This window comes from Sinocyclocheilus anshuiensis, unplaced genomic scaffold, assembly GCF_001515605.1.
Source record: "Sinocyclocheilus anshuiensis isolate Anshui unplaced genomic scaffold, SAMN03320099.WGS_v1.1 scaffold1335, whole genome shotgun sequence".
Lineage (NCBI taxonomy): Eukaryota > Metazoa > Chordata > Actinopteri > Cypriniformes > Cyprinidae > Sinocyclocheilus > Sinocyclocheilus anshuiensis.
The window spans coordinates 79,275-91,851 of NW_015540921.1; the positions used below are offsets into that span (position 1 = coordinate 79,275).

The 12,577-nt window shown below is 42.6% G+C and overlaps 1 protein-coding gene across 2 annotated transcripts in view; it reads left to right on the plus strand.

The window, feature by feature from the left end:
* Window positions 1–12,577, plus strand: part of arsh (arylsulfatase H) — a 24,369-nt gene that overhangs the window by 5,709 nt on the left and 6,083 nt on the right. For both annotated transcript variants that reach the window (XM_016487278.1, XM_016487279.1), the window contains 6 exons: window positions 542–664; window positions 2,845–3,268; window positions 3,744–3,880; window positions 5,689–5,811; window positions 5,902–6,064; window positions 7,122–7,243. In XM_016487278.1, the coding sequence (XP_016342764.1) occupies window positions 542–664; window positions 2,845–3,268; window positions 3,744–3,880; window positions 5,689–5,811; window positions 5,902–6,064; window positions 7,122–7,243 (1,092 nt within the window). The remainder of the gene's footprint in view (window positions 1–541; window positions 665–2,844; window positions 3,269–3,743; window positions 3,881–5,688; window positions 5,812–5,901; window positions 6,065–7,121; window positions 7,244–12,577) is intronic.

Consider the following 12,577-nt stretch of genomic DNA (forward strand, 5'->3'; position numbering starts at 1 on the left):
GCATCATTACTCCAGTCTTCAGTGTCACATGATCTTCAGAAATCATTCTAATATGCTGATTTGCTGCTCAATTATTGTTGGTGCTCAATTATTAATAATGCTTATTATTATCAATGTTGAAAATTTGTTCATTTTTATTAATTGAGCATATTAGTTCAGTTTAGAATGATTTCTGAAGATCATGTGACAGAGTAATGATGCTGAAAATACAGCTGTGCATCACAGAAATAAATTACAGTTTAACAGAGATTCACATAGAAAACAGCTGTTTTACATTGTAATAATATTTCACAATTTTTCAGTATTTTTGATCAAATAAAGGCAGTCTTGATGAGCAGAAGAGACTTCTTTAAAAAACATTACTGATCTCAAACGTTTGAACAGCAGTGTATAATAAACATATTGTTATCGTGTGCCGGTGTGGATGCTGATATATTTATCGCCTTTAATGTCAATCACCAGGCCAATCAATCATGAGATAAGCAGCTTGTTTTATCGGTCTGTGATATAGTGACGCGTCTGTGTCTGTGTCGATGTGAAGGTCTCGGCAGCACAGGCCGAGTTCAGGTGATTCTGTTTCTCGCTGGATCTGGAGGACTTCCACCGAATGAAACCACCTTCGCCAAACTCCTGCAGAAGCAGGGCTACACCACCGGCATCGTGGGTAAGACATGTACAGTCCAGTCACGCTTTATACAATACAGATCGTTCTGAAGCAGCTTCACAGTGATGAACAGGAGAATCAATGATGCAGTCTTCATCAAACATGAGACTGATTCAAATTCTGCTGTGAAGCAGCTACAGCAAGACAGTGTTTAGCTCAAGTCAGAAATGTTAAAAATGATAGTATGCATAAAGAAATCCACTGAAGGGATAGATCGCTCAAAAACGATCGTATACTCACCCTCATGTTGTTCCAAACCTGAGTGACATTTGAAGAGCTTTGGGAACCAAACACTGGGACACTGGAGCTTAATGACCGTCAAAAAAACCAAAAAACATTTCTTAAAATATATTCTTTGGTGTTGCACAGATGAAAGTGTGTTGTTTTAATTTCATGGATATACTATTATAGGTTTTATTCATATTTTTATTTGATTTATTTCCACTGATAAAAATTATTATTTTAATATCATAATATACTGTTATAGTTTTTATTGATATTTTCCATTTTTATTTATTCGTTTTTTTTGTAATTTTTTTTATTTTTAGATTTTTCCATTTTCATTTTCATTTTAGTTACAATTTTAGTAATTTTGTTGGTTTTTGTCATTTTTAGTATAATTTTTTTTTAGATGTCTATATAGTTTTTATTAACTTATTTCAGTTTCAGTTATTTTAGTACTTAAAGGTCAATTAAATGAAAATGAGATTTAAAAAAAAAAAGATTTTATTTTAACTTAAAACTAAAAAACTAAAGTTTCAATTAACAAAAATGTTTTTTTTTTAAATGCTTTTAGATTTAATTAACGATAATAACCCTGAGAGAAAGTCATTCAGGTTTGGAACGGCACAAGGGAGAGTAAATGATGCCAAAATTACCATTTTTGCGTTGACCTATTCCTTAAAGACTTTTTTTATTTATTTTTTTTTTATTTAACTTTTTTTTTTATTATCTTCATTTTAATGTTAGTTACAATTTTGGTACAAAAAAATGTAATGTCTGTATTATTTGTATTAATTTCTGTTTTAGTTATTGTAGCACTTCAAGTTAAACTTAATGAGAAGTTTTAAAAATATTTTTAATGTTAACATTAAATAATAATTTATTTTATTTCAATTAACTAACATGTTTTTTTGAATGGTTTTAGATTTAGTTAATGATAATAACCCTGAAAGAAAGCCATTGGGGTTTGGAACGACACAAGGGAGAGTAAATTATGCCAGAATGCTCACTTTTAGGTGCACGATCTATTTAAGATAGTTTGCATTGAGACATTATTTTCCAGACAAATAAGCACATTTCCCTCCTGCATTCATACATCTTATTGACAGTATTTTCATGAGTTATTGTCTCATTTGGTTTTATGACTCTTCTATATTTAAATCACGCTTCCTCACTTTGGAAAATTCCTCCATCGACTGCTGTTAATTTGAGGGCAGGAGATCAGTCAAGCAGGAGGAGGTGAAGTATATAATGCATATAATGTCAGCTTTTAGGAGTGTTTACAGTGTGTGTTCACTTTTATTTCCATTTCTTCTTCTTTTTTTTTTTTTTGCTTTTAGAGCAGTACATAAGACAAAATATAGGAAGACGACACAAAGTACAAAACAAATGAAAACAAAACAAAATAATAATAAAAAAACACAAAAAATAGGTTTTACACGTGATTATGTGAAGTGTGCTGTGTATGTCTCTATCATGTATGTATGTAAATATATATGTAGAACAGAATGTTTGAAGAAGGAGGAGAGATAGAAGAAAAGAGAAGAGAAAAAATTATATATAATGAGGGAAAATAAAGCAATAATAATAATAATAATAACAGGTAATAAGGAAATAAAAAGAAAATAAATTATGAGAAATCATAAATATGGTGAGGGATTAAGGAGAAAAAGAAAAGAAGGGAAAATTAACAAATAAATAAATAAAATATGCACAAAAAATAATAAATTAATTAATTAATTAAAAATACACACATAAATAAATAAAATACACAAATAAATAAATAAAATATGCACAAAACAATAAATAAATAAATTAAAAATACACACAAAAATAAATAAATAAAATACACAAACAAATAAATAAAATATGCTAAATAAATAAGTAAAATACGCGAAATAAATAAATAAATAAAACACAAATAAATGAATGAATAAATAAATGTGTTCACTCTTCAGGTAAGTGGCATTTAGGTGTGAACTGCGAGAGCAGGAACGATCACTGCCATCATCCCAACAATCACGGCTTCGACTTCTTCTACGGGCTTCCCTTCACCAACTTCAACGACTGCAAACCCGGAGCGGGGAAAGGCGTGCTGGTGGATGTGCAGGAGACGCTGTGGCAGATGTCTGCGCTGCTGGCGCTGGCGTCTCTCACGCTGCTTGCGGTCCGAGCCTCGGCTCTGCTGCGGGTCAGCTGGTCGCTCGCGGCGTTTCTGGCCGTTCTGTCGCTGCTGGGCTTCACGGCGTGGTTCGTGCCGTTTGAACTCCTGCGGACCTGGAACTGCATCATCATGAGGAACGGCGAGGTGGTGGAGCAGCCCGTGAAGCTGGAGACGCTGAGCGCCAGGCTGATGAGCGAAGCTGAGCGGTTCGTGGAGAGGTCAGTCGATAACTGACACATGAACAGAGCTGGATTTCTTCTTTACTTCTGTTGAATTTGTGCGCGTGTTCTTGATGAGATTCACCCGTGATTTGCATGCATGCATGCTTCATAATGTGGTAATGCATTAGATATTAGACTTGTCCTGCAAATCACAAAACACAAGCACAAATTCAACAGAAGTAAAAAAGAAATTATAGTTTGCATGAAGAAAATGAAGCTTTATTAATTAATTTACTGACAACAAATCTTTTTCTCCTTTTAAAATTCTGATTTATTTTTAATGTAGAGCACTTTGGATCAACTACGGTTGTGTTAAACTTGTGCTCTATAATTAAAATTTGCCTTGCCTTGTCCTGACAAATCAGCTTCACGTCTCATGAGTTTCCCACGCACTCATTTCTTGTGCCTGCGGTGGGAAACTTCTTTGGTTTCGGTTTAAGGTGATTATTAATCGTGTGATTTATGATGTCAGACACAAAGACGGGCCCTTCCTGCTCTTCCTGTCATTGGCACACGTGCACACGCCCCTCTTTGTGTCCGAGGGCTTTACCGGAAAGAGCAAACATGGGCTGTACGGGGACAACGTCGAAGAAGTGGACTGGATGGTGGGTAAGTGAGGAGGAAAGAAGAAAGCATCACATCATGAATCAAATGTAACAATTAAAGGAATCATTCACCCAAAAATGAACATTTGCTGTTAATTTACTCACCCTTAGGCCATCCAATATGTGGGTGACTTTTTGGATTCAGTAGAACTGTAAAGAAGATTTTTAGCTGAAACCGAGGGCCTCATAAAATGCAAGTCAATGGCTACCGTCACTTTAAGACTCAAAAAAGCACATCAGGCAACTCAAAATTAATCCCCGTGGCTCCTGACGATATATTGAGGTCTTATGAAGCAAAACGATCAGTCTGTGCAAGAAACTGAACGTTATTTACAGCAGTATTACCTGTAATCCAGAGCCTCAGGGAAACGGTTCAGTTTGTGAACGAATCATTCTTTTGAACCGGTTCTTTTTAGTGAACTATTTGAACTGATTCATCAAATCGGACTGAATCATCTGAATCAGTTCGCGGCTCGAACAGCACAGATCTACAAGTTACTCAATCCAAACTCCCTGACAGTCACTCCGAAATAGCGGCACATCTGCGCAAATGATGAATGAATCATTCAGCGCTCCAGTTCCTCCAACAGACACTGAACTGAGGAAACAGTTTGACTAGGACCGAAGACAGATGAGCCGCTGAAATGCGCATGTGTGAACGCAACACTTGAATGAAGGAGAGAAATGAACGTTTTTATGATTTCTCATTGTTTACGCATAAAGTTGAGCTGATGAAGACCAATTTATTCACTTTATATGTTTTAGACATGTAAAACATCCACGTTTCACATCATTATTAGGTGCTTTAATAATATAATTGTGTATATGTGATGTCATTGCGTGATTATGTAAACTAACTAGTGAATTGAATCAGTTCATTGAAACAAACTGTCCGAAAGAACCAGTTTACAGAAAAGAATCAGAATTCCCCGTTTGTCTGAGGCTCTGGATTACAGTAATAATGCTGTAAATAATGTTCAGTTTCTTGCACAGACTGATCGTTTCACTTCATAAGACCTCAATATGTCATCAGGAGCCACGGATATTAAAGGGATAGTTCACCCAAAAATGAAAATTCTGTCATTAATTACTCACCCTCATGTCGTTGCAAACCCGTAAGACCTTCATTCATCTTCAGAACACAAATTAAGATATTTCTGATGAAATTTGAGAGCTTTCTGACCCTGGTACTTTTGTGAATGCGTGTCGAAGACTGACTCGCAAGAGAAGAAATTGTTGAATAAAGTCATTATTTTTGTTTTCTTTGCGCACAAAAAGTATTATTGTAGCTTGTTAACATTACGGTTGATCCACTGATGTCACATGGACTATTTTAACGATGTCCTTACTGCTTTTCTGGGCCTTGAACGTTTAATTTCCCTTGCTGTCTATGGAGAGTCAGAAAGCTCGCAGATTTCATCAAAAATATCTTAATTTGTGTTCCAAAGATGAATGAAAGTCTTACGGGTTTAGAATGACATGAGGGTGAGAAATTAATGACAGAATTTTCATTTTGGGTGAACTAACCCTTTAATTTTGAGTTGCCTGATATGCTTTTTTTGACTCTCAAAGTATGAATCGCCACGCTTTCAGCTAAAATTTACTTTACTGTTCTACTGAAGAAGAAAAGTCACCTACATCTTGGATGATCTGAGGGTGAGTAAATTTACAGCTAATTTTCATTTCTGAGTGAGATATCCCTTTAAATGTAACAAACCAAGTAATCACACGATCACAGATTAATCAGCTCAGTCACATAAGATGACCTGTTTGAAACGTGACTCATGGAGAATATCTTGTGTTTGACCACAGGTAGAATGATGGAGACCATTGAAAGGCTCGGCCTGTCCGAGAAAACCTTGATGTACTTCACCTCTGACCACGGCGGCCACATCGAAGAGGGTCCGAAAGGAGGCTGGAATGGAATCTATCGAGGTACGAAACACAAAAGCAGACATTTGGAGGAGTGTTGATGCTGAACAAAAATATATGATTTTGTGTCATTACTGACCCTCTTATGTTTAGGTGGTAAAGCCATGGGCGGCTGGGAGGGAGGAATCCGAGTTCCGGGAATATTCCGCTGGCCTGGACGTCTCAACCCGGGACGAGAAGTGGCAGAACCAACAAGTCTGATGGATGTTTTTCCCACAGTGGTGAAGCTGGCAGGCGGAACGCTGCCAGAGGACAGGTACAACACCAGCGCGTCAATACTCAACACTATATTCCTGTAGGACAGGCTAGACAGACAGCATCTAGTGCTGCAGAAAACACACACTTAACCTCTGAGAATATGCAGCTTTGCAAATAATAAATAATATATTAGTATAGCCTAGCAACCACATAACAACTACCTAGCAACACTGTAGCAACCACCCAGAACACCCTAGCGACACTTTAGCAACCACACAGAACACCCTAGCAACACTTTAGCAACCACCCAGAAAACCCTAGCAACACTCTAGCATCACCTTAGTAACGCCCCAGTAAACCATCCAGAACACTCTAGCACCCACATATCAACTGCCTAACAACACTTTAGCAAGCACTCATAAACACCATAGTATCACCCTAGCAACCACCTAGAAAATTTTACCAACCAAATAGCAACTTTTTAACATCACTTTAGCAACCACCTAGAAACAACCTAGTATCACCCTAGCAGCCACCTGGAAACACTCTAGTATCACCATAGCAACACCCTAGTAATCACCTAGAAACGCCCTAGCAACCACCCAAAAACACACCAGTTTCACCCTAGCAACACCATTGTAACACCCTAGTATCACCCTAGCAACCACCCAGAAACACCCCCATTATCACCCTAACAACACCCTCGTAACACTCTAGTATCACCCTAACAACCACCCATAATCACTCTAATATCACCCTAAGCCTAGCAACCACCTAGAAACACCCTAGTATCACCCTAGCAACCACCCAGAAACACCCCATTATCACCCTAGCAACACCCTTGTATAGAGTTAGTTACGGTTAGACACCCTAGTATCACCCAAACAACACCCTTGTAACACTCTAGTATCACCCTAGCCTAACAACCACATAGAAATGCCCTAGTATTAACCCTAGCAACCACCCAGAAAAACCCTAGTATCACCCTAGTAACTATTCAGAAACACCCTAGCCTAGCAACCACCTAGAAACACCCAAGTATCACCCTAGCAACCACCTAAAAATCCTATATGATGTGTAAGTGCTGTATGTGTGTGTTTGTGTGATTCTGTAAGGATCCTGGACGGCCGTGATCTGATGCCTCTGTTGGAGGGCAGAACGAACCGCTCGCAGCACGAGTTCATGTTCCACTACTGCGGCATGTACCTGAACGCTGTACGCTGGCACCCTCCCGACAGTGAGTGACTCAAACACACACACACACACACACAAACACACACACACACACACGACAACGAGAATTACACTACTGATTGAACGACTGGGCTCAGATACCTTTTATTAATCAAGGATGCATTAAATTGACCAAAAGTGCCAGTAAAGACATTTATAATGTTTCACATTTCAAATAAATGCTGTTTTTTTTCAACTTTCTGTACATCTGTGAATCCTGAAAAATTTAATATATCACGGTTTCCACAAAAATATTGTGCAGCACAACTGTTTTCAACATTGATAATAATCAGAAATGTTTCTTGAGCAGCAAATCAGCATATTAGAATGATTTCTGAAGATCATGTGACACTGAAGACTGGAGTAATGATGCTGAAAATTCAGCTTTGATCACAGGAATAAATAACAATTTACATATTTATTCACATAGAAAACAGTTGTTTTAAACTAATTGAACAGGACTAATAGATTGGTAGGAGTGTTGATGCTAATCCACCACGGGACTCGGGTAAGAAGTGCGACAGGCGACAGGGCACTGTTCAACTCTTTATCTGAAGTATTTAACTGTTCACAGCAGATGGCACAACATTGCTCCAATTGGATTGGATATTGTACAACTTAAGGCCACAAAGTGTTAAATGTGGTCTTTATTCAATCACGCACATTAACACCTGAAGAAATGGCGGATCAAGCGGCTAGTGAAAGTGAAAGTAAATCGGAATAGCGGAAACTCACGTCAACTAGCGGCACACATTCATAATAAAGGTCCATCCCCTATAAACATACATAGGGAATTTAGAACAACTCCAGTCCATCAATTAACATGTTGTGAAGCAAAAAGCTGCATGTTTGTAAGAAAAAAAGTCCTCTATCCATAATACTGCTTTCTTCAAATGTCGACTCATCTGAATCAGGAGAGAAATATGCACAGATCAAGCACTGTTTGCAAGTGAAAACAGTCCAAAATAGCTCTAAACAAACACGTGAGTGAATTTTGATGTTAGAGACAACAGGAGATGGATTTTTCACTGGAGGAAGCGTTATTGTGGATCATGGACTCATATTTTGGCCAGAAGAAACTGTTTAAAGGGGTCATATGATGCGATTTCAAGTTTTCTCTTTGGAGTGTTAGAAGCTCTTGGTGCATAAAGAAGATCTGTAAAGTTGCAAAGACTAAAGTCTCAAATCCAAAGAGATATTCTTTATAAAAGTTAAGAGTCAACCACGCCTACCTAAAACGGCTCGTTCTAACACACCCCCACATATCTACCTCACTATGTGGAAAGCGGGAAGTCTGACAAGTTTGGCCACAGGTCGTAGGTATAGGCGATCATTGACCTGTACTTGAGCTGACCTGATGTGTCCATCAGCACTGGGTATCAGTTTGATAACCCGACCAACTGGCCATTGGGCTCTGGGAAGCTGCGGGTCGATTATCATGACCACCGTGTTCTCAGCTAGATCTTGAGTTACCCGCTGCCACTTCTGGCGAGTCTGGAGACCCGGGAGGTAATGTCGTGTGAAGTAAGACCAGAAGTGATCGACGATAGTCTGGGAATGACGCCAACTACACTTGGACAAGGGCTCAGGGGTGTAAATCACCTGGGGAAGTGAGGCGTCCCGCCGCCCCATGAGAAGCATATTGGGGGTAACCGGATCCAAGTCTGCCACGTCGGATGAAACGTATCCTAAGGGCTTGCTGTTCAGGATACCCTCTACTTCAATCAGTACAGTCTGCAGGACATCCACAGGCACAGACTGGCTCCCGATGACTACTCGCAGTGCAGACTTTACCGATCGGATCTCCCTTTCCCATGCACCTCCGAAGTGGGGTGCGGCAGGAGGATTCATCCTAAAAGTGATCTGGTAGCTAGCCAGCTGCTCCTGCAGTCTGGGCTCCATCTCCTTGAAATCTTCTCAGTTCGGTCTCGGCTCCCCGAAAGTTAGTTTCCTGATCTGAGAGGATCTCGGACCGGGTTCCTCTACGTGCCTTAATGCCAGTAAGAATGCATCAGTGTCGATGCTGTTGAGTAGGTCAAGGTGAATGCATCTGGTCGTCAGGCACTTGAAGATGACGCCCCATCGCTTCTCTGTGCGACGGCCAATCTTGACCACGAAGGGCCCGAAGCAGTCGACTCCAGTGGAGAAGAAGGGGGGTTGGTATAATCGTAGACTAGCTGATGGTAAGTCAGCCATAATAGGTAGAGTCGGCTTAGCTCTCCACTTCTGGCACTCTACGCACTCTCTCTGGTGTCGTTTGATGGCTTGCCTGCCCCTTAGAATCCAGAACTGGCGACGTAGCTCTGCAAAGACCCTATCAGGTCCTGGATGGAGTAGACGCTCGTCAAAGTGCTTTACGATGAGTCTAGTCACCTGATGGTGGGGATCTAGAACCACTGGATGTATTTCAGCTTTACTGAAGCCATCCAATCGCCGTAGCCTACCTCCCACACGAATTAGACTTAACTCTGGGTCGAACTCGGGTGCAAGCGTGTTCAGACGGCTGGCTGCGGGCACCTGGTTCCCTGATTTTAATGCCTTGAACTCCTCTGGGAAGGAATCCTCCTGACATTGACTCAAGATGAGCGCTTCTGCACGCCTGTAATCTAAGGATGCTGTACTCGTATCTTGGGCGGCCGCCCCATGGAGGGACCGGTAGGTCGCGTCGACCAAGGCACTCCAAGAAGCATACTGAGATGCATCAAGCATGTCTGGATTTTGATGGTCTGCAACTAATCCACAGAAGACGGCTTTCCTGGTCTCTGAGGTATCCTCTCGGGCCTCTACAAGGGGCTTGGCTGGCCATCGGTCTGGTGGTTCGCAGAGGAATCCTGGGCCTCGACTCCACATGTCAGAGTTCGCCAGCTCCATGAGCGTCCTCCCTCTGGTAATGTCGTCCGCCGGGTTATTCGAGGAATCAACGTACCGCCAAGAGTGGAGCTCAGTCAACTCTTGTATTTCCGCCACCCTCGTCCCGACGAACACCTTGTACCTACAGGACTCAGACTGGATCCAGGTGAGCACTGTAGTCGAGTCTGTCCATAATGTCACTGTCTCTATGGCAATGGTCAGCTCCTGTCTGAGGAACTGTGCAAGCTGAGCGCTAGTCAGTGCTGCACACAGCTCGAGGCGTGGCATCGACAGCTGCCGCTTGGGGGCTACCCTAGAGCAAGCCATAACGAAGGCAGTGTGGATCTTACCATGCTGGTCGGCACGGAGATAAGCCACCGATCCGTAAGCAACCTCGGATGCGTCGCCAAACACGTGTAGGCTTAATCTTGATTTCTCCACATCAAAGCCGGCAGGAAGATAGCACCTAGGAAGCTTGAGTCTACAGAAATTAGGCAACTCCTTCTCCCACACGGTGGTGAAGGGAATGGAGAATCCTAAGGGGTCATATTGCGTTGCTAAAACCTTATAGATATACCTCATGGTTGAGTGATGCTCTGCTAGTGTACGATGCCTGTAGCCTAGGCTGTCTTCTAGGCAGTACCACATTAAGCCAAGAGCCGGCTCCAGCGGGTCTGAATGATTTTGCTGTAACCACAGTTCAATGTTCTCTGAACCGGCCTTAGTTGGTAGGTGCTGGACAACGGAGGGGACATTTGTGACCCACTGCCTGATCTCGAAGCCCCCAGAGGCTAAGAGAGGCCTCGTCTTGTCAATTAGTCGCTTGGCTTCCTCAGCAGTGAGAAGGCTCAGTAGGCAGTTGTCCACGTAGAAGCTTCACTCTATGGACTGCAACACTTCCTCATTCCCGAACTGCTGGCAGCGAATGTGCATCTGCAGCGCAAAGGTAGCGCAGCAGGGGCTGCATGTCGTCCCGAAAGGCAAGACTTGCCATTCGTAGACGTCCGGCGGGTCCCTTCAGCGCATGTTCCTCCAAATTTGCCGGAACCGACTCCTAGTAGTGAGGCACCAAGGGTAGGACCTGGAAGCAACTGCTGGTTAAGAGAGACGAGAGACAATGCAAAGGAACAATTGAAGACCAACCTATATTTGCAGTTATGCTGCACGAGGTGGTGTGGTATGAACCACGACTCCTCGTCTACCTGCTGGCCTTCTGGTGGTACCCTGACGACATACCCTGAGACAAGGAGCTTCTGTATTTCGGCTTCATACACCTTAGCCCTCTCGGGGTCTCTACTCAGGCGCTTCTCAGTGTTCCTGAGGCTGGACAGAACGGATTCCGTAGTCCCCTTCAGCGGTGGAGCGTCTGGAGCACGAAGGAGTGGAGTAGCGTAGCGCCAGACTCCGTCAACTCCGTCAACTCGTGTCCTGGTCTCCAACATGTCTGCAGCCATCTGATCTTGTTTAGACCGAGTTATCACAGTTATCACTCGAGATGGAAGGACATCGAGCTGCCAGAGTCGCTCGACATGTTGATAGACAGGGTCTCGCAGTGGTGTAAGAGAAGTGAACAAACACTGCGGGGAAGGTACCTGATGTGGGAGCAATCCATCTGGTCCCTGGAGGACCCAACCGAGCTGCGTGCGTACAGCGACTGGTCCGCCCGCTGGTCCCAATCTGATGGGCTCCTTTGGGGTAATCAGAGACGGATAATCGGACCCGATTAAAATTAGGGGTTGGACCCTATCGAAAGATGGAATGGGGATCCCTCTGAGATGGTGATAACATTGCTGGAGCCTCTTAACGGGGTAGGTTTGCTCGGTTAGCGTGAGGAGAGGCGCGGTGAAGACCCCCTTAAGGCTGTGCTTCTCCTCTGGCCTTGACTGCGAGGAAAGCAGCAGGTCAATTGACTGCCCCTTCAATTCTGTGATGTCATGTCGGATGGTGCGAAGGGCCATAATCTCTTCCCTTCCCTCAATGCCTAGCTGCTGGACTGCTGCAGGAAGGATGATACTCCGCTGAGCCCCATCGTCCAGAATAGCGTAGGTCGAAACCGACCTCTTGCCTCTCCACAGAAGCACTGGAACTACTTTCAGGTACACACGACCCGTCAAACTAGGAGAAGTAAGATATGCTCGCTCGTGAGATGTTGTCAGCAGCACACTGTTAGGACCATCCTGGGCAATGGAATGCAGGACTCCGAGATGTATATTACCACAGTCCCTGCAGGGCTTCCTCAACGTACATTCCTCCCATTTATGACTTGTGCGTCCACATTTCCAGCATCTTTTTCCATCCTTTATCCACTTTAGAATCTGATCAGGTGAGCACTCAGTAATTTTGCTACACTGCGACAGGTAATGCTCCTGACTCTTACAGAACAGACACAAACGCTTCAGTCTCATGGCTGATGACTGAGCATGAGCAGCAGCGGTACGGACAGACTGCCCTGTGCTAGCTTCCATGGGCTGATCACTGCCATGATAGA